The sequence below is a fragment of the Hydra vulgaris genome, chromosome 13, assembly GCF_038396675.1.
Source record: "Hydra vulgaris chromosome 13, alternate assembly HydraT2T_AEP".
Lineage (NCBI taxonomy): Eukaryota > Metazoa > Cnidaria > Hydrozoa > Anthoathecata > Hydridae > Hydra > Hydra vulgaris.
This window is the reverse complement of record NC_088932.1, coordinates 9,617,018-9,641,889: the sequence shown is the minus strand read 5'-3', so window position 1 is coordinate 9,641,889 and position 24,872 is coordinate 9,617,018. Positions and strand designations below refer to the sequence as shown.

At 28.4% G+C, this 24,872-nt stretch overlaps 1 protein-coding gene across 4 annotated transcripts in view; it reads left to right on the top strand.

The window, feature by feature from the left end:
- LOC100215454 (neuronal acetylcholine receptor subunit alpha-2) overlaps positions 1–16,964 on the top strand; it is a 72,252-nt gene extending 55,288 nt beyond the window's left edge. For all 4 annotated transcript variants that reach the window (XM_065816911.1, XM_065816908.1, XM_065816910.1 and 1 more), the window contains exons 7-10: positions 564–776; positions 2,327–2,444; positions 2,517–2,621; positions 16,447–16,964. In XM_065816911.1, the coding sequence (XP_065672983.1) occupies positions 564–776; positions 2,327–2,444; positions 2,517–2,621; positions 16,447–16,882 (872 nt within the window). In that variant the 3' untranslated portion in view covers positions 16,883–16,964. The remainder of the gene's footprint in view (positions 1–563; positions 777–2,326; positions 2,445–2,516; positions 2,622–16,446) is intronic.
- Positions 16,965–24,872: the final 7,908 nt, after the last annotated feature.

The window sequence follows — 24,872 nt, the reverse complement described above, 5'->3', positions numbered from 1 at the left end:
CATTATTTCAAGTGACGATATCTCTGGAACCCATTGGTATTTTTAACTAAAATTTTCGCAGATATTTTTTTTTTGATATGGACTGCAAGTGGTGTAAAATAAACAAATTCTGAGACTTAAGGGTGTCATGGTCTGGATGATTTCATATATTTTTACCCTTCTGTTAGATATCAAAGTATTTCTAACCTAAAATATTCGTTCATTGACACAAAATTATATATTCATTTCAAATGTTTATTCTCATTTTTTATGTTTTAAATTTTTTATTGTTTAGCGTTTTAGTGCAAGTTTTTTTTCTTCATAAATTTTAATTTAAAAATCAGTTTCTCTGTGCAGCGGCTTATCGAGAGAGAGGGTTATAATAAATGTGTAAAAAAAATGATCAGCCTTCTTGACTGTGATGACCCCCGCGATATTAGGGGGAAGTAATTACAATATATAAAGATTTAGAAAGTTAAACATTGTTTATGTAATGACATGAAAATATCTTGTTTGAAATAATTGTAGAAATCAGAAGCTGAAAATACGGATAAAGTTTCAGTTTTCTGTTGTTTTTTTTAAAGAAAAATATTCAAACAACTCTGAGTGGTATCTGCTAAGCGCAAAAGCAGTTCGAAATGAAGAAAAGTATTTTTGTTGTCCTGAACTCTACCCTGATGTCACATTTACAATTATTATAGCTCGACGATCTTTGTTTTACCTGTGTAATTTAATATTCCCCATGACAATAATTGGAATGTTAACTATGTTATCATTTTTATTGCCTGCTGAATCAGGTAATCATATTATTTTAAATGTATTTATGGTTAATTGCTAGTTCTGTTGTATTCATATATATATATATATATATATATATATATATATATATATATATATATATATATATATATATTTATATATATATATATATATATATATATGTATATATATATATATATATATATATATATATATATATATATATATATATATATATATATATATATATATATATATAAATATATACATACATTACATAGTATATATTTTCTTACTTTTTTTTATTTATTTAAACTTTAACCTTAAACTCTATTTAAGATAAAAGAATTTGATAATTATATAATTACCTGTATATAAATTTACAAGTAATTTATAAGCAAAATGTGGTTCATTCTAACTATTGCTTTCAAGAAAGTTTATGAGCATAAACTTATGGGTATGTAATAAATGTATGGGTATGTAAAAGTAAATTAATTATGCAAAAAAGAAAAAAATAATGTTAACAGAATCGTAGATAAAAAAGCTATGTTTGGCTTTACTGCTTTTTGTAAGCAACCATTTAACCATTTAATTCTAAAAGTTTTGTGAAGAAATCACAACTCTTTTTGAGTTTTGAGGGTTGGTATAATATTCTTTTTTAGCTGACGGTTTTAATAATGACTTGTTGTCTAGATGGTTGTTTATCAATTATTGCATAAAACATAAATCTTCCACCTGTTTTATCAATAATTGTATATAACATAAATCTTCCACCTACAAGGTTAAAATAGTAACAATACAAAAAAATAACAAAATTATAAAATGAAGGGTCATTAAAGATAAAAATTAAAAAGAATTGAAAGACTACATCATGGTCCCTAAAGTTACACAAAAAAAAGTTTTAATAGTTTATTTTGTAAAAGAAAAAATATGAAATTTTTTTTCTTGACTTTTAATTTACTATATTGAATATTTTTTTTTGTCAAATTTAAGTTTACTTTCTATCATAAAAAGTAGTTTAAAATGTAAGTAGCTTAACTTGAGAGAATTAGGCACTGTGCTATTTTACAGTGTAAGCATACTTTCTATAATAAAAAGTGATTTTTTAAGTAGCTTGCTTGATAAATAAAACATTACATTTTAAAGTATGTGCATCAGAAAAATAGAACCAGATAGTTATATTGAAATAATTATGAGAGTTCTCAAAGAACTTTATTTTAAATAACAATATAAAATAATTATATATGAATTAAACATAAACATTTGTATATGTTTGTGTGCGCATGTGTGTTATTTACTCTAAATGACTTTCAGAAGATGTTAGATGTGAGATATTCTATCATGCTTTACACCTGATTTGCAAAGTATTTGTTTTGTAAAATAAAATCTATAGCAAATGTTGAACAAATGTTTTAGTATGCTAAATATAGTAATTTAATATTCAATAAAAATAAGTCATTGTGTCACATTCACACATAGATTTATATCAATTTTAAACTTATTTTATAATAAATTGATTTGCAAACTTTAGTGATTAGTAGATTTTTTACATGGTTTAGTGAACTGTATAAATAAAACAAATGTTTAGGCGAGAGGGTTTCACTTGCTATTACGCTTCTTCTTGCAATGACTGTGTTTATGTTAGTTGTAGCTGACATTATACCCGCTACAAGTGATGTTATTCCATTAGTTGGCATTTATTTTAGGTATATATCTCTCTCATCTTTCTTTAAAGTATTTATTTTTATGTTATAGATAATTTTTTTTTTATCTTGTAGTGTTTCAATGATTGAAATGGTTATAATGATTATTGTACTTTGTTACATCATGAGGCTACACAACAAGGGTCCAGGAGACCCGCCAATGCCTATTTGGATGAGAAGGTAATTTTATGTTTTAGCTCAGTTGTAATTTACCACTTTAAATCTTAGATAGGTATTTATGAATAAATTACATAAGAGTTTATTATTAAAGATGAAAACCATGGTTATAAGGTAATATTGCAAAATACCATTGCATAAAGTGATTATTTAATTAAGTAATGTATATAAAATAATTTTTACTTTATTAAAAATTTTTATTATCTTTTCTTAATTACAATCTATAAACAGTTGTTAAGAAAAAGTTAGGAATTAAATTTGCCAAATTATTTATTAAAATTAATAGATAATTCTGCTAGTTTTATTTTTTGTATTAATCAGATTTATATATAAATATGTATACATACATACATACATACATACATACATACATACATACATACATACATACATACATACATACATACATACATACATACATACATACATACATACATACATACATACATATATATATGTATATATATATATATATATATATATATATATATATATATATATATATATATATATATATATATATATATATATATATATATATATATATATATATATATATTAGGGCTGTTCATGTGAACACAGGAAAAAAAAATTTTTCTCGGATTTGAATGCATAGTTGTTTATTTTGTGCCATTTGACATAGTAATTGACTGTGCAAAAAATCTTTCCAATCAGATAATGTTTAGGGGGTGCTCAATGACCATAAAGTTTTACGAAAAACGTCAAAAACGTGTAAAAAGTTCCAAAGTTCCAAAAATTTCTAGAACCTGGTTAGTTAGATTTTTTCCACTGAAATATTGTCTGATTGCGTGCTATATAGATTAATTAAAGTGCAGCAGATTAACTGTCATCAGGGCACCAGACTAAAAAATGTCTGCTAGTGTTTAAAACAACTGTGTTTATATCATTTTGTTAAAATTTGTATTCATAATTTTAATACTATTATTTAACTCAATTTAGAATTTGTTCAAACAGAATAAAAAGGTTTACAAGTATAAATATTATTTTTATTTGGAATTTCAGTTTGACAACAAATGTATTAATATTTTGATAGTACCTAACCTTAGTAACCTATTACAGAAAACTAGCATGGTAGTCTGGTAGTGTATTGTTTGTTATTAAGTGCAGATAATAATAATTTCTAATTTGAAAATATTTATTTAATTTCTTTAGTAATAATTATTATAATATATTGCTGCAGCTGCATAAACCAACAACTGAATGATAAGTTTGTATAATATGGTATTGAGTTTTGATTTTCTCATAATATTTCAGTTATCATTGAAATGGCAGCATCATCTCGTGTTGCTATCTCTACACGACTTCAAACCAAAATCTTTTTAATTAGACAACCAGAGCCAAATCTTCCAGATAAAGTTCTTCCCTTAACATCTGATGTTTTAAAAACATTTTTTTATCATCTTAATTCAACCAAAAAGTCAGTGCCTGAAAGTCTTAAAACAACTGTTGATGAACTGATTATTATTTGGAATAAAGCCCGTATTCCGACAGCATTTCATCCGAATGTAGTCTTAAAGTTGAAAACTTTAGTCCACAAATTTAAATTAATAAAAAAAAAAAAATCCAGATTCTCAGAAATCGAGAGAGAAATCATTTACAGACACCATTGGCCTACTTTTTGACATTGCCCACAAGGATGCTGAAACCATGATCAGAATTGAAGAAGATAAAGAATTTTTATTGGATCAGAGATGTCAGAGAAAAATGGTGATGTTTGGAGAGGACAAAGAACTTTCAAAATTAGAAGAAAGAAATGAAGCAAGGAAACAAGCAGAGAGAGAACGAAAGCTAAAAGAAGAGCAAAGACAATCTGGTGCGAGTGCAATAGTTCCTGTTATTGAACCTTTACATGACGAAAGTTATAGTGATGACAACGATAACGATGCTGTTGATAATGACAAAATGGTTGATAGAGATTTTGAGATAGAAATCCCTGTTTATTACAGACAACAAGTCAGTAAAGCAAGTTCTTCAGGGTCAGCTGAATCAAGTTTAGCAAGTACTCCAAAACGACAATGTATCTTAGATACAATTCTTGACTCGCCTGATGTTTCATCAACATTAGACAGAATTAATCTATCTGACACAAAATTTACTATACTAGCAGCAGCAATTGCAAGGGCTGGTGGACAGAACCTCGATGATGGATCATTGTCACGTTCTACAGTCCGTAGAAAACGAACCTATCATCGATCAAATATTGAAGCCACTGTTCGAACTGAATTCTGCGATTTGGACAAACCACCATTAATCGTCCACTGGGATGGCAAACTGATGATAGATCGTACAAATTCTGCAGCCCCTAAAGCAAATGTTGACCGGCTATCTGTAGGTGTGACAGGTCACAATGTTGACAAAATACTTGGAATAGCAAAACTATCAGCTGGAACTGGAGAAGCCCAAGCAAAAGCAGTTATTCATCTGCTTAATTTCTGGGACATAATTGGTGATGTTATTGGAATGAGTTTTGATACTACAGCCTCTAACACTGGCTCCAAAAATGGTGCATGTGTAGTTCTAGAGAAACATATAGGTAGAAATTTGTTATATTTCGCTTGCAGACACCATGTTCATGAGATCATAGTAGCAGGAGTGTTTGGATCACTATTTGGACCATCATCTGGTCCCAACATACCTCTTTTCCAGAGATTTCAGCAATATTGGCCCAAAGTTAATCAAGGAAATTTTAAACCTCTGGATGACATTCGAATGAAAATACCCCTGGTGCAAGAACTACAAAATGAAGTGATTGCATTCCTCAAAGAAAACCTGCATGTTAAAATGCCAAGGGATGACTACAAAGAAATCATGGATCTCTGTCTGTTAATACTTGAAAAATTATCATTTCAAGATCCCTGGTGCTTATCACATGGCTCGCTGGATGGCCAAGGTTATTTATTGTTTTAAAATTTATTTATTTCGTGAAGAGTTCAAGTTGACCACAAAAGAGGAAAAAAATCTCTGTGAATTCTGCTTATTTGCTAGTCTGGTTTATGTAAAATCTTGGATATCATGCACAAATGCCAGCGATGCTCCAGTTAATGACTTGTTTCTGTTTCAGCAACTTAAGCAGTTTGCAGTTGTGAATAAAACGATTTCCGAAGCAGCAGTCAAGAACTTTCAAAACCATTTGTGGTACCTTTCACCAGAATTGGTCCCACTAGCTTTGTTTTCAAACAAACTTCAAACGGAAGAGAAGCGAAAAATGATTTCCAACATGAAATTTCACGGTGAGAACTGGTCTGAAAGGTTGATCAAATTAAAGAACATTGAAAGTCTAGAGAAGAAATCTCTGGACATGCTGGTGACATCAGTTTCAGCAAGTGCGTTGCGGTCAATGAAGGTTGATATTGATTTTCTGTTCAACAACAATCCAGCTACCTGGAATGATTCCCCAGAATACCAAGAAGGAAAAAATTTAGTATATTCATTGAAAGTAGTAAATGATGCTGCCGAACGATCTGTGGCTTTAATGTCGATGTTTAATGAATCGATTACAAGGAATGAATCTGAAATGCAGAGGTTAATTCAGGTGGTTGAGGATCACAGAAAGCGAGTGCCAGATGCCAGAAAGTGTACTCTGAAGAGTTATAGTCCTCGCTAGCATTAACATTGCACGAACTATAACATTACGATAATTAAATGTTAATTGCTCATATGTTTTTTTGTTTATAATTCGTATTTTAATCAATGACAAAGAGTCAAAAATCCTAGTGTTTTATTTTGGAAAAATTCTGATATAACAAAAACCGCAGAACTTTAGTCGAATTGCAGTATTTTATTTCATTAATTTCTCTGCTAATAAACCAGTCTAAAGTGGATGTGGATTGTAATTTGTATTCAGAATTTAATATTTAGAGATAATTAAAACTGATCAAATCTGAAAAATCTAATTAACCGGGTTTTAGAAATTTGTGGAACTTTGTTACTTTTTCCATGTTTTTCACATTTTTTGTAAAACTTTATGGTCATTGAGCACCCCCTAAACATTATCTGATTGGAAAGATTTTTTGCACAGTTAATTACTATGTCAAATGGCACAAAATAAACAACTATGCAATCAAATCTGAAAAAAAAAATTTTTTTGGACAGCCCTAATATATATATATATATATATATATATATATATATATATATATATATATATATATATATATATATATATATACATGCATATATATACATATGTATATGTATATACAAACATATGCATATATATATATGCATATATATATATATATATGTATATATATATATATATGTATGTATATATATATGTATATATACATACATATATATATATACATATATATATACATATATATACATACATATAGATATATACATATATATACATATATATATATATATATATATATATATATATATATATATATATATATATATATATATATATACTACTGTGATCAAAAAGTAAGGTGAATTTTTTTATAAAATGAAAAATCTTTATTTATTCTTCCAAATCTGTATCGTCCCCCTCAAAATAATCCCCCCAGGCCCCAATGCACTTTTGCCAACGTTTTTTCCAGTCTTCGAAGCATGCCGAAAAGTCCTCGGTAGGGATAGCCTTCAATGTGCGTGCCGATTCACGTTGGATCTCTTCAATGGACTCAAAACAATTTCCCCGGAGTGGTCTCTTGAGCTTTGGGAACAGCCAGAAGTCACACGGTGCTAAGTCAGGTGAATACGGTGGTTGTGGAGCAACATGGGTAGAGTTTTTGGCAAAAAACTCACGAAGAACCACTGCTGTGTGCGAAGGCGCATTATCGTGGTGCAAAATCCAAGAGTTATTGGCCCATAGTTCCGGTCTTTTTTTGCGAATAGCTTCACGCAAACGTCGCATAACACTTAAATAATATTCCTTGTTGACAGTTTGGCCAGTCGGAAGGAATTCGTAGTGCACGACACCACAATAATCAAAGAAAACAGTCAACATGACCTTGATTTTTAAGCGACTTTGACGTGGTTGCTTCGGTCTCGGCTCGCCTTTTTCACAGTATTCACTCAATTGGTCGGTTGTTTCAGGGTCGTATGCGTAGACCCAAGTCTCATCGCCAGTAATAATTTGTTTGTAGATGTCTTGATAGTCAGAAAGCATTGCTTCACACGTTTTAACGCGACGCTCTTTTTCAAAGCAATTGAGAAATTTCGGCACCAAACGTGATTTGAGTCTTCTGAGGCCCAAATGATCCTTTAAAATTGCTTGCACCGACCCAATGATATTCCAACCATGTCAACAAGGTCTCGAATGGTTAACTGACGATTTGCAAGCACCAATTCTTTGATTTTGTTGATGTGGCGATCATCAATCGAAGTCGATGGTCGTCCGGAGCGTTCCAAGTCATTAACACGTTCTCGGCCTTCTTTGAAGTCTTTGTACCACTTGTAAACATTTTTTTGAGACATAGTCTTTTCACCGAAGGCCTTTTGCAGCATTCGATACGTTTTAGCAGCAGAAATATCATTCCGCAAACAAAATTTAATAGCACTTCTTTGCTCAACAAAATTAGACATCGTGAAAATCGCCGAATGCACTTTTGGTACTTCAGAAGCAAGCGTAAACAAAAAAAAATAATTATGAGTTTGACATGTAATTTGGCGCAAATGTTAATGACATTCCTACCAACTTAAAAATAAAAAAGATTGGACAATTCAAATAAGGCGGGAAGTTTAAATTAAAAATTCACCTTACTTTTTGATCACAGTAGTATATATATATATATATATGTATATATATATATATATATTTATGTATGTATATATATATATGAATATATATATATGTTTGTATATATATATGTATATATACATACATATAAATATATACATATATATATATATATACTAGGGTGCATCAAATGCCCCGTACTTTCAAAAATCAATCTGTCTCTATTCTTAAAATTTCAATTGGTTCTCACAAAACACTCTGTTAAATTTTTTCAAAATTGAATGAGATTTAGAGGGGCCACCTCAAGTCTGAAACTTGCAACGATACCCTAAACAGAAGAAAAAAAAGTCATGTTGGATCTCAAAAGAAGCGAAATTTTATATAAATTTCAAAAATAATAAAAATTTACACAAGAATTATTATTTTAAATTTTATTACATAAAAATTATTATTTTTTAACAAAAAATTATAAAATAAAATTTTGTTAATGGTTTTTGTCAAAAAAATTTTTATAAGTCATTTTTAACAAAAAATGATATTTATTTTTGTAATTTTTATAAAATTTTGCTTCTATTGAGACCCTAATATATACATACATATATGTATATATATACATATATATACATACATATATATATATATATACATATATATTCATACATACATATATGTATATATATATATACATATATATATATATATATATATATATATATATATATATATATATATATATGTATGTATATATATATGTATATATATGTATGTATATATACATATAAATACATACATATATATATACTTATATATATACATACATATATATGTATATATATGTATGTATACATATATATATATATATATATATATATATATATGTATATATATATATATATATATATATATATATACATATATATATATATATATACATATATATAAATATATATATATATAGATGCATATATATTTACATACATATATATATACATACATATATATATATACATATATATTTATACATATGTATTTATACATATATACATACATATATATATATATATATATATATATATATATTATATATATCTATATATATATATATATATATCTATATATATATATTTATATATATATATATATATATATATATATATATATATATAAATATAATGGTCATTGCATTCTGGCATTTAAAAAAGTTGATAAATTTGACATTTTTTAGGTAGAAACTAATTTCTATCAAAATAAATTATTTATTTCTGCTGGCTTATATTTATAACAGGAATATTTTTCTATTTTATAAATGTTTCGTTATAATTATTCAACTTGAACAAATTAGAACAAAAGACAATGTTTGTAATTAAAGTTTTAATGAATGTGTTATCAAATTTATTTATTGAAACCTTAATCTATTTTAATTGCGTACATCGCTTTTTAATACAGTTTTATAAGGTTTAAACGATTAGTTACATGTATTGTCTCCTTTTGTTTTCACTTTTAAATTATAAATGTGAAAAAAAAAGCTAAATAGTATTTAATTTTTAACAAATAATTTCTGACAATTTCCACGATCTTCTTGTAACTTTTCTAATTGTTTATTTTAATTGTTATTTGTTAACTTTCAGCCGTAAAAACTTAAAAAAGTATTTTTAAGAAATGTACTGCCTTACCGCAAAATTACGATTTATTTTATTATTTTTTGAAAATTTTTTTTTCATCTTTATTAATGAGTTTTACCTAATCGAAGTTCGATGTAAATCAACTTGTTCACAAACTCTGGTTGAAGCTTTGTTTGTTTAATTGAAACAATTTGCCCGCCTGCTGAGAAGACTCTTTCAGACGTTGTAGAGGAAATAGGTATGCAAAACCAATGTAAAGGAAATATATCCTTATTTTTCCACCATTCTAATGCATTGCACCATTTGTTTGAGCAATACTGAGATAAAGTGTCCCACTTTGTGTATCTCTCTTGCACTATAAATTTAATGAAAGTTTTTCATTAAATTTGGTACAGCAAAAGAATTAGAGGTTTTTTGATAAAATCTTGTTTTGTCTCTTTTTAAAGTACGCCTGAAGCTTTTCAAGTTTGTTTTGCCCATAGGTTTTCATCTTGGACCAAGATCTTACCCCAACATTTATTCAAGCATCTTCAGTTTTTCCCTTTTTTCCAACACCCTTGAAAAAATGGGCAGCAGATAAAATAAAATGTGGCATCCTTCTGGGTACTGTATTATAAATGTTCTAACCCTTTGTACCAATTGGGAATAAATACGATTTTTGATGGTCCGTAATTGTATGTAGACGTAAATGGGTCATGGCTTATCAATGATAAGCCATGACCCATGGTGAATCTGATTTGTCAGTTTTAATATTTTGAGCTTTGATATCAAGTTTTCTTATAAAAGCATTTCTCATTTCCAAAACATTTTTTGACATTTCCACCACAAAACTTGCTGCGTTCAAAATTTCAATTGCAGCAAATGTTTCTTTTACTCATTCTTTTTTACAATACTTTTTATAAATGTCATTACAATCTTTAAGATTACCACTTCGACATCATTATTCTGATGTTCGATTTTTCGTTTTTTTAAAGCTACGCAGGCTACAAAAGAATTCTCAGGGGCTCCCATTGTTTGTATATGAACCTTTTTACCACAATGAACAGAGCTTTTTTGACTGGTTTTGTAGCCATTATTAAAAAATGCTTTGCATACGCAACATTGTAATTTATATCTCTTGCTTTTCATAGTTAGTGCTCTGGAAAACAAACACAGATACTATAATTTACCATATTTTTTAAATGAGTTAATGTTTATAAAAGTTATCACTCTTATGTAGGGTTGACAGATGTCTAGCTTTATGGAAGGAGAGCACAGTAAAAAAATTTATTTTTACATGTTTGGCGCTGCATTCTCCGTAAAAGCTGGATGTCTGGCAACCCTACTCTTATGATTATAGAATAAGACTAAACTTTATCATATATTCTCATTCATATTAGGCTTTATTCTTCAAACCTAATTCCAATCCTACTTTAGTTTACTGATAATTGGAAGTAATAACAGGCGCAAAGCGTTCATATCAGAATTAAGCATTCATTTCCTAATACTTTCTTATAAAAAGCTTCATATTAAACTTTTTTTATATAAAAAAATGAATCATCATTTTAAATGATATCATATCTTGCATATAAAGACAGAAATGTTAAAATTAATGTACAGAAATAAATTTTCACATGTAAAAGAGTAATAACTGCTTTTAGTTAAACATACAGCATAAACTTGTTGTTGCCATTTTTTTTGTTGATAACAAAAAAAAAAAGCTCAAAAGAAAATAAGTGGAAATTAAAACAGCTTTTCGTCATGGCGAAAAAGTTTGCTTTGCGATTTATTTCGTCTTGTGGAAAACAGCCTTAAGTTGTTTAATAAACATAAAGTTTATTTTTCCAGGTAAAAAAAAAAAATTGATGGATTTTCGCAAACTTTTTAGTTTTATTTAATTAGAAAGTATTTTTTAATTTTATTACCAATTTACCAACTGTTGCAACTCATGGCAAGGAAATTCCCAAAATTCCCTTTTCTCTTTTTAAGATTCTGGGGGGAGGGAGGAAAGACTCCCCACTACCCTTCTAAAGCAATGCCCCTGGTCATGCGATGCTATCAGGCTGGCTAACACCCTGATATATATATATATATATATATACATATATATATATATATATATATACATATATATATATATATATATAATTTTATGCAATAATCTCTTATTTTTCAAAAACTATGACCATGTAAAGTTTTAATCTCCCTCAATTTGAGGGGGCTGTAAACATTGCAGGTTTATAAAAACTGAACACTATGAAATTATTGCATGAAACTTGAAATTTGTTGATGAATATGAATTTGATAGAAACAATAAAGAAAATATTTTATATACTCGTTGCTTCCACATTAAGGGTTGGGTGGCCCGAAAATTAGGGGTTTTTTGTTCCCAAGCTCCAATCACCCTAATTCTTTGCAAAACATTCTTTTTTGATATAAGCATATACACACAAAAGTTTGGAGTTTGCACAATGCCTGTAAGTGTCAAAGTTCAAACGTCTAAAAATCCAGTGTACACCACTGTATATATATATATGTATATATATATGTTTATATATATGTATATATATATATATATATATATGTATATATATATATATATATATATATATATATATATATATATATATATATATATATATATATATATATATATATTTACACACTTGCATACATACATATGTATATACAATTTATAAAAATAAATTACATAATAATCAACAAATACTTGTTGATTGCAGAATTTAATGATGGATATTATTTTTAATATATTTTTATCGCTATCATCCATTATGGTTACATTAAACAAACTACAAAATGAATGTTGTTAGCAAACATCACAAAATGAATGTCAATGAATGTTATGTATATCATTGTTTTTAATAAACTCTAGAACTTATTTTAACTTCCTGAAAGAATGCATATATTAAAAAAGACCCCTCTAAATTAATCCAAAATTGAAGAATTTTTTTTACAAATGTATTCATTCTATGTTTGGAGAATCTAAAATTGTGAATTGATTAATTGATTTTTAATAATTAATCCTTAATATTTTGCATTTTCTTAAGATAGCTAAAAAATAAAACCCTAGCAATGTCCATATCAACAGTGTAGCATATTGTTAAAAATCCACTGATAAAAAGTGAAACTTAAAGCTTCTTTATCACCCAGCGAGCGATATATGTTTGGTTTATCAATTAAAAGTCAAGGTTACCATGTTTCTCAAGCTTATAAATTTTTTTTAGGACTTTCAAAAATGAGTAAAAATATCCAGAGTGAAATCAAGAACTATAAGTTAAAAAAAAAGAAAAGATTTAACATTCTTGATAATGTTAATACCAAAATGGAGTTAAAAGATAATCCTGCTGTAGAAATTTTAATTGAATTAAATGCCACTACTGTAAATATAAACTATGTACACAACAAATCTATATTTAATTTCTGGATTTAAATCCTCTCCACCTGTATCTCTAGTAAAACAGTTTGAAAACATTTGGTTATAGAATAATAGATAGTTCTATATTGTCTGACATATTTAATGACCCAATGCGGTGACTATAAAATTGTTTTTGTCCAGAAAAACGCAGGACGAAAAAAGACTTGCATCTAAGTTGTTTATAAAATGCTTTATGGGTAAATGTAAAAACGAGTTTTACACATCAAAAGAATGCAATATAAAATATGACATTAGTTATTGAACATATACAATGAGTACATTTGGACAGGGACATTCCGGTATAAAAGAATTACCACCTTGATTAATTTGCTACAACCAATTACACAAATCTGTTAAGACAAGCTTGCAGCAAAAATTGGTGTTGTCATACGTGAATTTTTTAGGAGACAAGGAGAGTAAAGGTTTCATCTGTGTCAAAGACCTGCCATTCAAGTTATCAAATTAGAATGTGTGGGGCATTATCAAAATTGTGTTGCTACAAAATTAAGAAACTTAAAGAAAAAAGAAAAAGGTTTAGGTGGGTGTGATTGCCTTATTGATCGTATGCAAAAAAAGTTTTAGTGTTGCTGATGCTGGAAAAAAATTTTATGTTGCATCTTAAAAAACCTTGCATTTTCCTCACTTTCCTACTGACGGTAATAGTAGGTGCAAGTTTAACCTCGACAAAGCAAACAATACCAACACTTACAAACCAGGTCCAGGTCTTCCAATAGCTATTATTTTTCAAAATAAAACCTATTTTTGAGGATCTTAGCAAAGATTCAGAGTTTTAAAAATATTGACGTGGAAAAAAACAAAATGAGTCGTTCAACAGTAAGATTTGGGGCCGACTACCGAAAACCACGTATGTGTCACTCAATAAATTGAAATTTGGTGTCTATGATGCATTAGCAAATTTTAATATTGGTGTGAAAGCTTCATTATTAGTTTTTGAAAAATTAAATATGTTACCAGGTGCTTTTATGATTTCAGTAAAATAAACAACAACAAAATAAATCCAAATAAAGAATTATTAAAAGGAATAAATTGAATTAAATTAAAGTTTAATATTAATTAAATTTGAATTAAAAGGAATAAATTGAATTAAAAAAGTAAAATCAAAAAGGCTAAGAAAACAAAATAAAAACAATTTAGAAATAGAGGGAATAACATGAAACAGGAGGATTTTAATACTATTTATAAGTTTTTGTTGATGTGGTTTGTCGTTGTTTAATTTGAAAAATGTTTAATTGCTTGCTTCTCAGTTTGAAGTACTTGAGATGCTGTCCAAGATTACTCCACGTTTAAGAACTGCCTCTGAAATTTTCAGGAAATGTTTGTTAAATGACATCGGACTTTGACTTCAGAAAACTTGACATTTTATTTGTTTTAAAAAAATCTGGTCAACTTATTTCACTCTTTTACTCTAAGACATGTACCAGAAAAAATCTGCGCGGATATTTTAAAGGGTATTTATTTAACTATTGTATTTCGATATTGAATGTTATATATATTTTGAAAGTGCATATATTATTTTTAAATTTCACTTAAGAAAGTTTGTGAAGTTTCGTACGTGAAAACACACTTGCATTTTACACTCGACATCAGGTTTTGCACAGTCTTTGGTTGAACTTTCTTGGTAGCTTTAATACATTTATTTTTGAAATCTTTAATGTTTTTGGCTTCTTTTAAATCGAACCTTAGTTTTCTTTTGATAAGAGCCAAATATCTTTCGATAGGACGTAGTTCGGAACAATTTGGTGGATTGCAGTGTTTTTCAACGAAATCTACTTTATGTTCTCTAAGCCAGTTTAAAGTTGTCCCAGAGTAGTGACATTGTGGCCAAAATAACGGGTTACCCGCGTGTGTTCCTAAAAACGGCAAAAGACGTTTCTTGAGGCATTCTTTTATGTATATTTTGGTGTTAATTGTTACCTTAGTCACAAAGCAAGAACTTCTTTCACCACATTCACAAATTGCTTGACAAACTAACGAATTTTTGCATTCCAACGCATTTATAATTGGAATTTAGTTTCGTGCAATTAATTACTGAATAATATTAGTGCCCTGAAAGAGATCGGAAATATGCAGCACAATAAGTTTCATCGTCAATAATCAAACAAGATTGTTTGGCACATAATTTTTTATAGAGCAGCTTTAAACAACGAATTGCGAGATTTTTCTTGCTTTTTTCACAACAAGGAACTTCTTTCTTTTTATAAGATTTGTAGCTACAATTTCTCTTCACTCTTTTTTTAGTGGAAGCATTTGTTTTAAATTTATTTGCTAAAGTTTGAATAGAAATCTCCGGTTTTCTGTCTATTGTATCTTTCATTTTTTTTTTACAATATCTCCTCTAACAAAACACTTTTTTCTTCCACTTCCTGATTTCCTTTTGATTGTACCAATGTCCTTAAATCGTTTCACAACCCTATGCACTGTTCTCAAAGCAATCTGCAACTCTTTAGAAATTGTTTTGTTTAATAAACCAGGATTTTCAACGAGAAAATGCAAAACTTTTTCCCGCTTCTTATCTTGATCTGATGGCATTTCAATTAAAACTAATTATTTTGATAACAGAGTTGTTTAAATATTGAATAACACTAATACAATGACATGTTAAAACAATTAGCTATTTATAATGACGCACGGTTTCCGTAAACACCACATCAGAACACGCGGAGTTTTTTTCTGGTACATGTACAATATAAAAACCATATAAAAGTTCTGACCAAAAATTCCAGCGGTTGTTTTATCCCCTGCCCACAATGGTTGTTTTTTAATAGTTTTTTATGATTATACCATAGCAAGAGGCTACCTTTTTTATTTATTTTTTTATATATGCTATTGATCTGACAAATTTTTTTTCTAAAAATTCATTTAACAAATAGCTTTCTTTTCATTTAGGTCAAATAATGTCATTTAGGTCACAAATTTATTTAGGTCTCACAATTTAAATTTCATAAATATTTATCATTTTAACTTGTTTTTAAGCGTCACAGATAATAATTTTTTTTATTTAAAATAACCAAGACAATACTTAGAGTCTATTATATATTTTATTTGTCATTTATTTTTTAGATGGATTTTGGAAAACTTGTCATACAAAGTTGGAATTCGCGTACGAAGTGGTCCGGACCCTGTGCAAATAAATAATCAAAAGCTGAACAACGACGAAAGCTCCGTTCCTCTAAATAATTTAAAGATAAAGCAGTCCGAAATCAACTGGCAAAACAAAGTTTCAAAATGTGAATTACTGCAATGCAATGAAAGCACTTTAAATAGTACGCACAAAAAAAATAAGGCCACTGTTCAACTGTCGGATTCAGAGCTTTTATTGAGTAAAATAGACGTTTTGCTGGAAAAGTTGCGTTCAATGGAAGAAGAAGGAACAATAAAATCTGATTGGAGAATAGTAGCTATGACAATTGATCGTTGCCTGCTGATTTTTTTCGCACTAATGGTGTTAATAACTCTGTTTGGTTGCTTCTCAATATCTCCAGGATATGTTCCATAACAATTTAAAAGTTGTTTGACATTTTTTTTTCAATGAGTGTTAAATTTTGACTCGTTCAAATAATCATTAAAGTACGCTTTAAGGTTTTATTTTAAACATTTTAAATAGGAACTGATTTTGCATAGGCATCGATCGTGGTTTAAAACATTATTTAGCATAATTTAAAACAATATTTAGCATATAATTTCATGATTACCTATTCAATGCGTTAAACTTTTATAGAACAATTTACTTTTTCTGCCGAGTAAAACAAAATATCCAAATTTTGACAAAATTTTGTTTTTTTCTTTTCTTTTCATACAATGAAAGTTTAAAAAATACGATTTTCAAAAATTAACTCAAATTTTATGAAAATCATTATCGGCCGGGTTTTTCTTTTGTATTGACAATAGACAATTTGCCATTGAATTAAATGTTGAGTCTCCTTTTTTATTTATTATCCTATGCGCTCATTATAACTTTTTTTAAGGTGGTTATCAGGTAAAAAAAATATTTTTTGATTGTTAACATAATCGTATACCAAAATTAGTTTAAAAGAAAAATAGGGGAAAGGCGCCTATGATGGCATACTTAACTTTGAAGCTTCATTATTCAGTATCCTGAAGACCAATAATAAAAGTTTTGATATGGATACATTCCTTGTTACATCTAGAACAATAATTACTCTGAGAGTTTTCATCAGTTTTATTTTTTTTATAAGTTATTCTTATTGCAAAAAAAAAGCACAAGTATGCCATCATAGGCAACCACTGCTCCTATGATGGTATAGGGGGGGATGGGGCTAGTTAGGATCGAGGGTAACTTAATGATTTCATTTAACCTTAGAGTCTTCCCTCAGAAAAGCCACAAATTACTCGAAACCATCCTAATTTACCATTTCATGCTACACACCAGCATTGTAAAATTTTGCGCATGCGCATAGGATATATTGCGTTTTACGTATTTTTTGGACCAAAAAAAAAATTTTGGAGCATCGCTTTCTTTTAACTTTACTTAAAAATAAGTTTTTCTTATAAAAAAAAAGATTTTCCTAACTCGTCAATATTTCAACATCCCCAACTCGTCAGTATGCCATCATGGGTAAAAGTCATCATTTTCATTAAAACAAGCTGTGTCTGCTTTTTTCAAAAGATAAAATTAAAGTAACTATTCCATTAAATGCACAAAACTTGAATATAAAATGCATGAAAATTTCATTTCTGCACAGTTAATAGTAAAATCACAATCTTAAATATATGAAGGAAATAAAACTACAACAGCACATCCCAAAATCGATTTTTGTTGATTATAAAAACAATACTTGTACACAAGGGACGTTTTTTCACTAAAACTAATGTAAAGTCAGTATAGTCATGTAGGTCTAATCATTTTTTTACCAAAACTAATTTTAATGGAAATATGACCGGTATGCCATCATAGGCGTTATGCCATCATAGGCGCCTTTCCCCTACTTCTTAATATTATTAAAAAAGCTATTAAAAATTAATTTGCTTTTTTTTTGTGCTGATTCAGCATAAAAAGCAAAGCATTTTCTCAGCCTTTTTATGGCATTATAAGCTAAGACCTACAACACTGATAGATAATAATGTAATAACCAAAAGCTTACTAAAAAAAATAAAAATTAATTTTAAAATTTCAATTTTAAAGGATATTAACGATACAAAATATTAAGGTAAAATATCAATATATTCAAATAGAAACAAGTTTAAAATAAGTTCTAGTAAGGTATTGCAGTTCTATTTATAAAGAAACTTCTCCCTCTCCTTTCTTCGTCTTCTCCCTCTTTTTCTTTCTCCTTATCAATGTAACCCTTTCTGATCCATCTCCTTTTACTTCTAGCCATTTTTGCCTAGGGGTTAAATTTTTAATCGTGTTCTTTACTCTCGATATGTCTTTCTTCCACGAGCCACGAGCACAAGCAAGGGTCTAATTAATTGATGGCTTTTTTCATTCTGCTGATACTCGGAACAGCTATCATTTGTACGCAGACAATTAGATTGATGTCTCTCTTTACTGTTACTTATATTCGAGCTATGCCACAATACAGCCAAAATAGATTTATTCATGTTGTACAAGGCTTTATTACGGTCTTCACTCCATGCTGCTAAGGTATTTTGCCTAATTTTTATGCCATAAAAGTTTTGCATTTTATTAATTTTATTAATGATCTTGTCTATCAACCTTCCTTTCCCTGATATAATATTTCCGTCATTTAACTTTTTACCCTTTAAGTCGCATCGAATTTGAAGTAGCACTCTATCTTTACTGGAACAAAATCATCTCCATATGGCTTTGCCTTTACAACATTCTTAAAGGGTTCAGTATCTCCATCTTCTATATAATGAGAATAACGCACATTGTACTTTACCGATGGTTCTGTAAAAAATGATAGAGCTCCTGCTAATTCCATGACACCTGATGACTGAAAGTGGTTGAGGTCACAAGCATGTGTATTCAAAAACTTTCCATAGCCACTTTTATTGCTCTTACTTTGCCACAAAGCACGACAAAACTTTGAAAATACTTGGTAATCAACAACTTTACTGTTAGTTTTTGCAACAGCAGTGCAAACGCCATTTAGAGATGAATGACCACGTTTCTGCCATGAACCGTCAATTCCAACTTGTATATCAACAATACCATTTTCAGCTGCAGTTGGAAAATCTTTGTTTCTAACCTCCATCACAGCATCCTTCATGCTATCACGAGAAGCAGCTTCATAAAATTTAAATAGGCCAGACTTTATTTCATTATACGAGAACAAACTCCTTGGAGGGGGCACATTTAAAATAGATGCATATACTTTCATTGCCTCGCGACGTTGTCCAATTTCACTTAAGGCCATAACAGTTCTTACATCAATTTTTTGAGATTTTACGATTTTTTTACATTCTTTTATTCCTAAACCTATATCATGCTATATATTGTTGATATGCCAATTGAATTTCACACAAAGTTGGCTAATAAACTGAAAAACGCATTTTTTACAAATTAGAGTATTAGGGTTCTATTTCGCTTTTGTAATGTTGAGAGAACTTTACAAACTTTTTTTACTCTCATAAATTTTTAAGATTAAAAAGGCAAAAAAATGTATTATTTTGTTTATATTTATAATATCGTTTTTGTGTTCAAAATTATAAAATTTTAGTATATTAATCTCATTGTTATTATTAATATGATATTTAAAAACGTACTTGTTTTTTTTTTCATTGTTAATTTTAATCTTATTTAATAAAGTTGAAATAATTTTTATTATTAACAATTAATTTCCCAGACAGCAAGGATATACTGGTCCGATAATGGCTAGCCTATGCCGGCGAATTCATTACAGGCCCGATAAAGGTCCGTTTTTGGATTGCCAGTTCTGGGAAGCCTTAACAGGGCCATTGCCGAGCCTTTATAAAATTGCCTGAATTAGGTAGCCGCATAAAAAGCATTAATGGTCCAACAATGCTTTGCCAAAGCAGAACAACAGAGACTGGGGCGATACTGGCCCATCGGTGGTAAAACTAAATAAATAATGATGGAAACAAGTGCATTTACAGCGCAGATTTTCGCATCGATCTTGAAAGTCGTTTTTTCCACTTTTCATACAAATATATCTAAGAACTTTATTGTTTAAAAAAATACTTTCAGCTGAGAATCTATTCTGTTTTTTTATATTCTACATTGTGTTCATAATAATTTCTAGATAAGTTTTTAAAATTAATGTTTTATAAAAAGAAATTTATGTTTTTTAAATAATTTCTAAATAAATTATTGCAAGTTAATTCTTTTCTTAAATAAATAAAGTTACGTATAGGATGTATTGTTAGACTACAAATAACATATTGATCATGTTTTATCAACATTGTTTACAAGTCTATTTATCTCAAACTTAATTATTTACATCAAACATTAACCATTAAATTGGTTTAATGTTTAAATTAAATTTTTTTGCCAAGCTAAACTAGTTAGAGAAACTTAAAACCTAATTTATGGAAACAACGGCAATTGAAGAATGATAGATATTGATAGAAAAAAACTGATAGAAATGTTGCTTTGATAGAAAAGGAAATATATTAAATATATGTATATTATTGTGTAAATATAATTTTGATTTATTTTATTATCTTTTAGTTGTAGTAATCATAACTTTTCTTTAATATAATTTGAGTGTTATTAACATATTTATCTTTTATATTCTTATAGTTTAATAGGAATAATATAAAAATAACATCTTCTTTATAAATATAGCTTAAGAAAATTATTATTGTAGTGCTATACAAAGATGTTGAAGTCAAAAAATGGATACCTAAGTATTATTAACAATGAGGCATTAGACAGGAAAATGTTATCAAGTCTATATATCTAGATTTGGAATAGAATAATTTGAAATATTCGTTGCGGACTTTATTTAGTTTTATTTCTTTCTAGGAGTTTAATCAATATTTAATATTTTTATCTAAATAAATTTGCTAGTTTGTTTACTTATAAATACAATAAATAAATATAAATAAACCAACAAAGTTGTGATACACATTAGTGTATAGTCTTACAAAAGTAGATGTCAGACCTTAACAGCTTTTCCCAGTTTAGTATTTATTTATCGTAGAGTGTTAAAAATATAATTAGGTTTTTTGCTTCCACAACTTTAAGTTATAAATGGTTTCATTTGTCGGCTATTCTATTTATGAAAAATTTATGTTGACTGTTTGACTCTTTGGATTGTTGTTTATATATCATTTATTGTTGTCTTTTGTAATAGAACTTTCTATAAAGATTCGAGCATTATACCAATTTATTACACCCAAGTCAATAATAATTCTGTATATTTGTATCACATCACCTCTTGATCTTCTAATTTTTAATGTGGAGAGAAAGGTTTATCAGTGAGTTTTTACATGATAAATTTTTTAAACTATACATCGGAGTTGTTTAATCATAATAGCATGTTTCCGTATATGTAAACTTCTTTTTCCACGAGTTTTAGAACATAAAGCTTTCAGGAACATAAAGCTTCCTTTGGAAGATAAAGCTTCTGGAAAAGCTTCATGAAAGCATTTGGAAGATAAAGCTTTTGGAACATAAAGCTTCCTTTGGAAGCCAGAACATAAAGTTTCCTTTGGAACATAAAGCTTCCATTATAATTTATTACAGCTGGAGCAACACCCAGATCTAGTACCTTTTTAGTAACAAAAATGTTTTTGAGACACTTTTTCCAGATTATCTGGTTGAAAGTTTCATTTGGATTTTGTGTTGCGCCATCCAGGCATCTTGATCGGAACTTTATCGGGCCTGTAATGATTTCGCTGGCATAGGCTAGCCATTATCGGACCAGTATATCCTTGCTGTCTGGGAAGCAATTTTAAAAATTATAAAATTATTAATGTAAAATTAATTGTAAAACATAAAAATATATTTTTTATCAATACAAACAACAACAGCTGTAACATATTTAAATTATTAAAAATCGAAAGTTAAGTTCTCTCAAAGTTAAAAATGCTCCTCTGATGTTAAATTTATCCACGTGTTTACCTAAATTTTTCTTTTACCTACATAATTTTTGAACAGTTGCATTTTAATATAGTTTCCATTTTGCACTTATGCCAATGTTTGCAAATTTATTTAGCGCACTTATGCCCGTTCGCATTTATGCCGATTCACCAGTTTTTGCAACTGCTTCGCGCTTATGCCAGTTTACACTTATACCAATTCGCACATGCCAACGTTTGTAAAATTATTCAGCGCATTTATGATATTATTATATTTATGATAGATAAACTAAAGTCTCAAAAAAAAAAGTCAAAACTTCTTAAAGGATTTCGTGACAGCTCTTGAAAGAACTTTCAAAATACCTAAAAATAATGCAAAGCAAAGCAGTTAAAAAAATAAACCGCAAAATTTATTTCAAATAATGAGTGAACAAACAAACAAAAAAAAGTTGCAAATAAGTTTAAAAAATATATAAAATTAGATTTGGGATCGTCCATAAATTACGCACGCTAAATTTATTTAAAAAAAAGAAATAAGAGATCTTAGGGTCTTTTACGCGGCGATTTCCATTAAAATTAATGAGCTATTTTAATATTTTATTTAACCTGAGGCTTTGGGAGAGAAACCTTATGATCTTTTTTGTTTTGTTTATTTGTGAAACTTAGGATTGCGTAATTTATGAATGATCCTTTTTCATTTTTTAATAATGAGATTTTACGATTTTGAAATATAATATAATAAATTTTAAAAATTACGGACTCTCTAAATACTAGGATTTTTAAATTTTGCTGTGGAAACTTGGGTGGAAATAAAAAACCCTGTCAACTTCAAATTCAGATTTATATAAAGCCATAATAGCTTTATTTAACTTTTTTTAAATAAAATGAATTTACGGTAATTAGTGCTTTAACTTAATGTCAAAAGGTTTAATAGGGTTGATGCCATCATTTGGCGAATTTTTTCTTCTGTCCTCATTCTTGACCTTATTTGCTTTTCTTGGAAGTCTTTTTTAATTTGTTGTTATCAATCTGTCTAACGAAGAACTCCTTTTACTATTGCCCAAAAACCTTTAGTATTGCGCTCTTTTGAATGGTTTGGTGGAACCACATCCTTAGCAACAATTTCCAAATTAGTATCTTTACACGACCGGAAAACCTTCTTAGAAAAGTAAGAAGTGAAAAGTGAAAAAATTTAGATCTGGACAAAATTTCTCCCTTCCCCCTCCACCCATCCTTGTATTTGACATGTGTGGAGTATAAGTTCTGTAATCGTGATATTTTGAATTAGTTCTTGGAGTATTCAGGGTATGTATAGTTCTAGTTATACCTACTACTCGCGCAACTGGTTGCATATTTCTTGTTTTCTGATTTGTTTATTTTTCCTCTTTAGTTTTACTTCAGTATTACTTGTGTTTTCATCTATTCCGTTTGAGTTATTTGCAAAGCTATTCTTTTGTTAATGTTTAAGAAAGTTGCTTATTTAAACTTTCTTTAACATTAACAAAAGAATAGCTTTGCAAAAAACTCAAACGAAATAGATGAAAACACAAGTTATACTGAAGTTAAACTAAACAGGAAAAATATGTTCTTTTTTGAAATATTTATTGATGTAAAAAATGGCAGCCAAAACCTTTCTAGTTACAAAATAAGAAGATTTCATACCATTTCAGCAAGTTGCTTGCTACTTAACGAAATTTTTCTTGTCAAGTATATTCATCATCAGCAGATTCATCTTTGTTTTTATTGTAAAATTAACCAGGAAGTGGTGAGAAATTTTTTTCAAAGTTTTTCAGTTTGTCAGCTGAGAACCAAGAGACGGTATGTCCACATTACGTATTTTTTATAACCTATATATATATATATATATATATATATATATATATATATATATATATATATATATATATATATATATATATATATATATATATATATATATATATATATATATATATATATATATATATATTAGAGTAGTTCGATTTTGTTATGTAAGCACCGCTAAACAATATAAAGTTGGATATTTATATGTAAGTAACAAAAATAGCAAGCTTAAGTGTTTTAACGGGTGATGCGGAAGTTATCGGACAAATCCTAATTTCATTATTTGAGCATAATAATTAGTTTTTGTGGTTTTAGGCGTAGGCATAAACGCTCTATAAAATATAAACTTTATTATTTGAAACACAACTATTTAAAATGAGGTTAAATGCAGCTGAACGAGAATCTTTTCGAAAGCGACTAAAAATGTTTTTTGTAAATAAACCTAATATATATATAAAAAAAAAATCGTAAATCATTTTGAAAAGGAAGGATTTGCTCGAAGTACAATATATGATAACCTAAAAAGACTTGAAACTGTTCAATCGTTTTCTGATAGAAAGCACCCTGGTCGTCCGACATCCTGGACTAGAGAAAAGAAAGCCGAATTAACGAGACTTGTCAACAATCCAAAAGGGGTCAGTCAGAGAAAAATAGATATTAAATTCGGTGTAAATCAATCGACAATTGGTCGT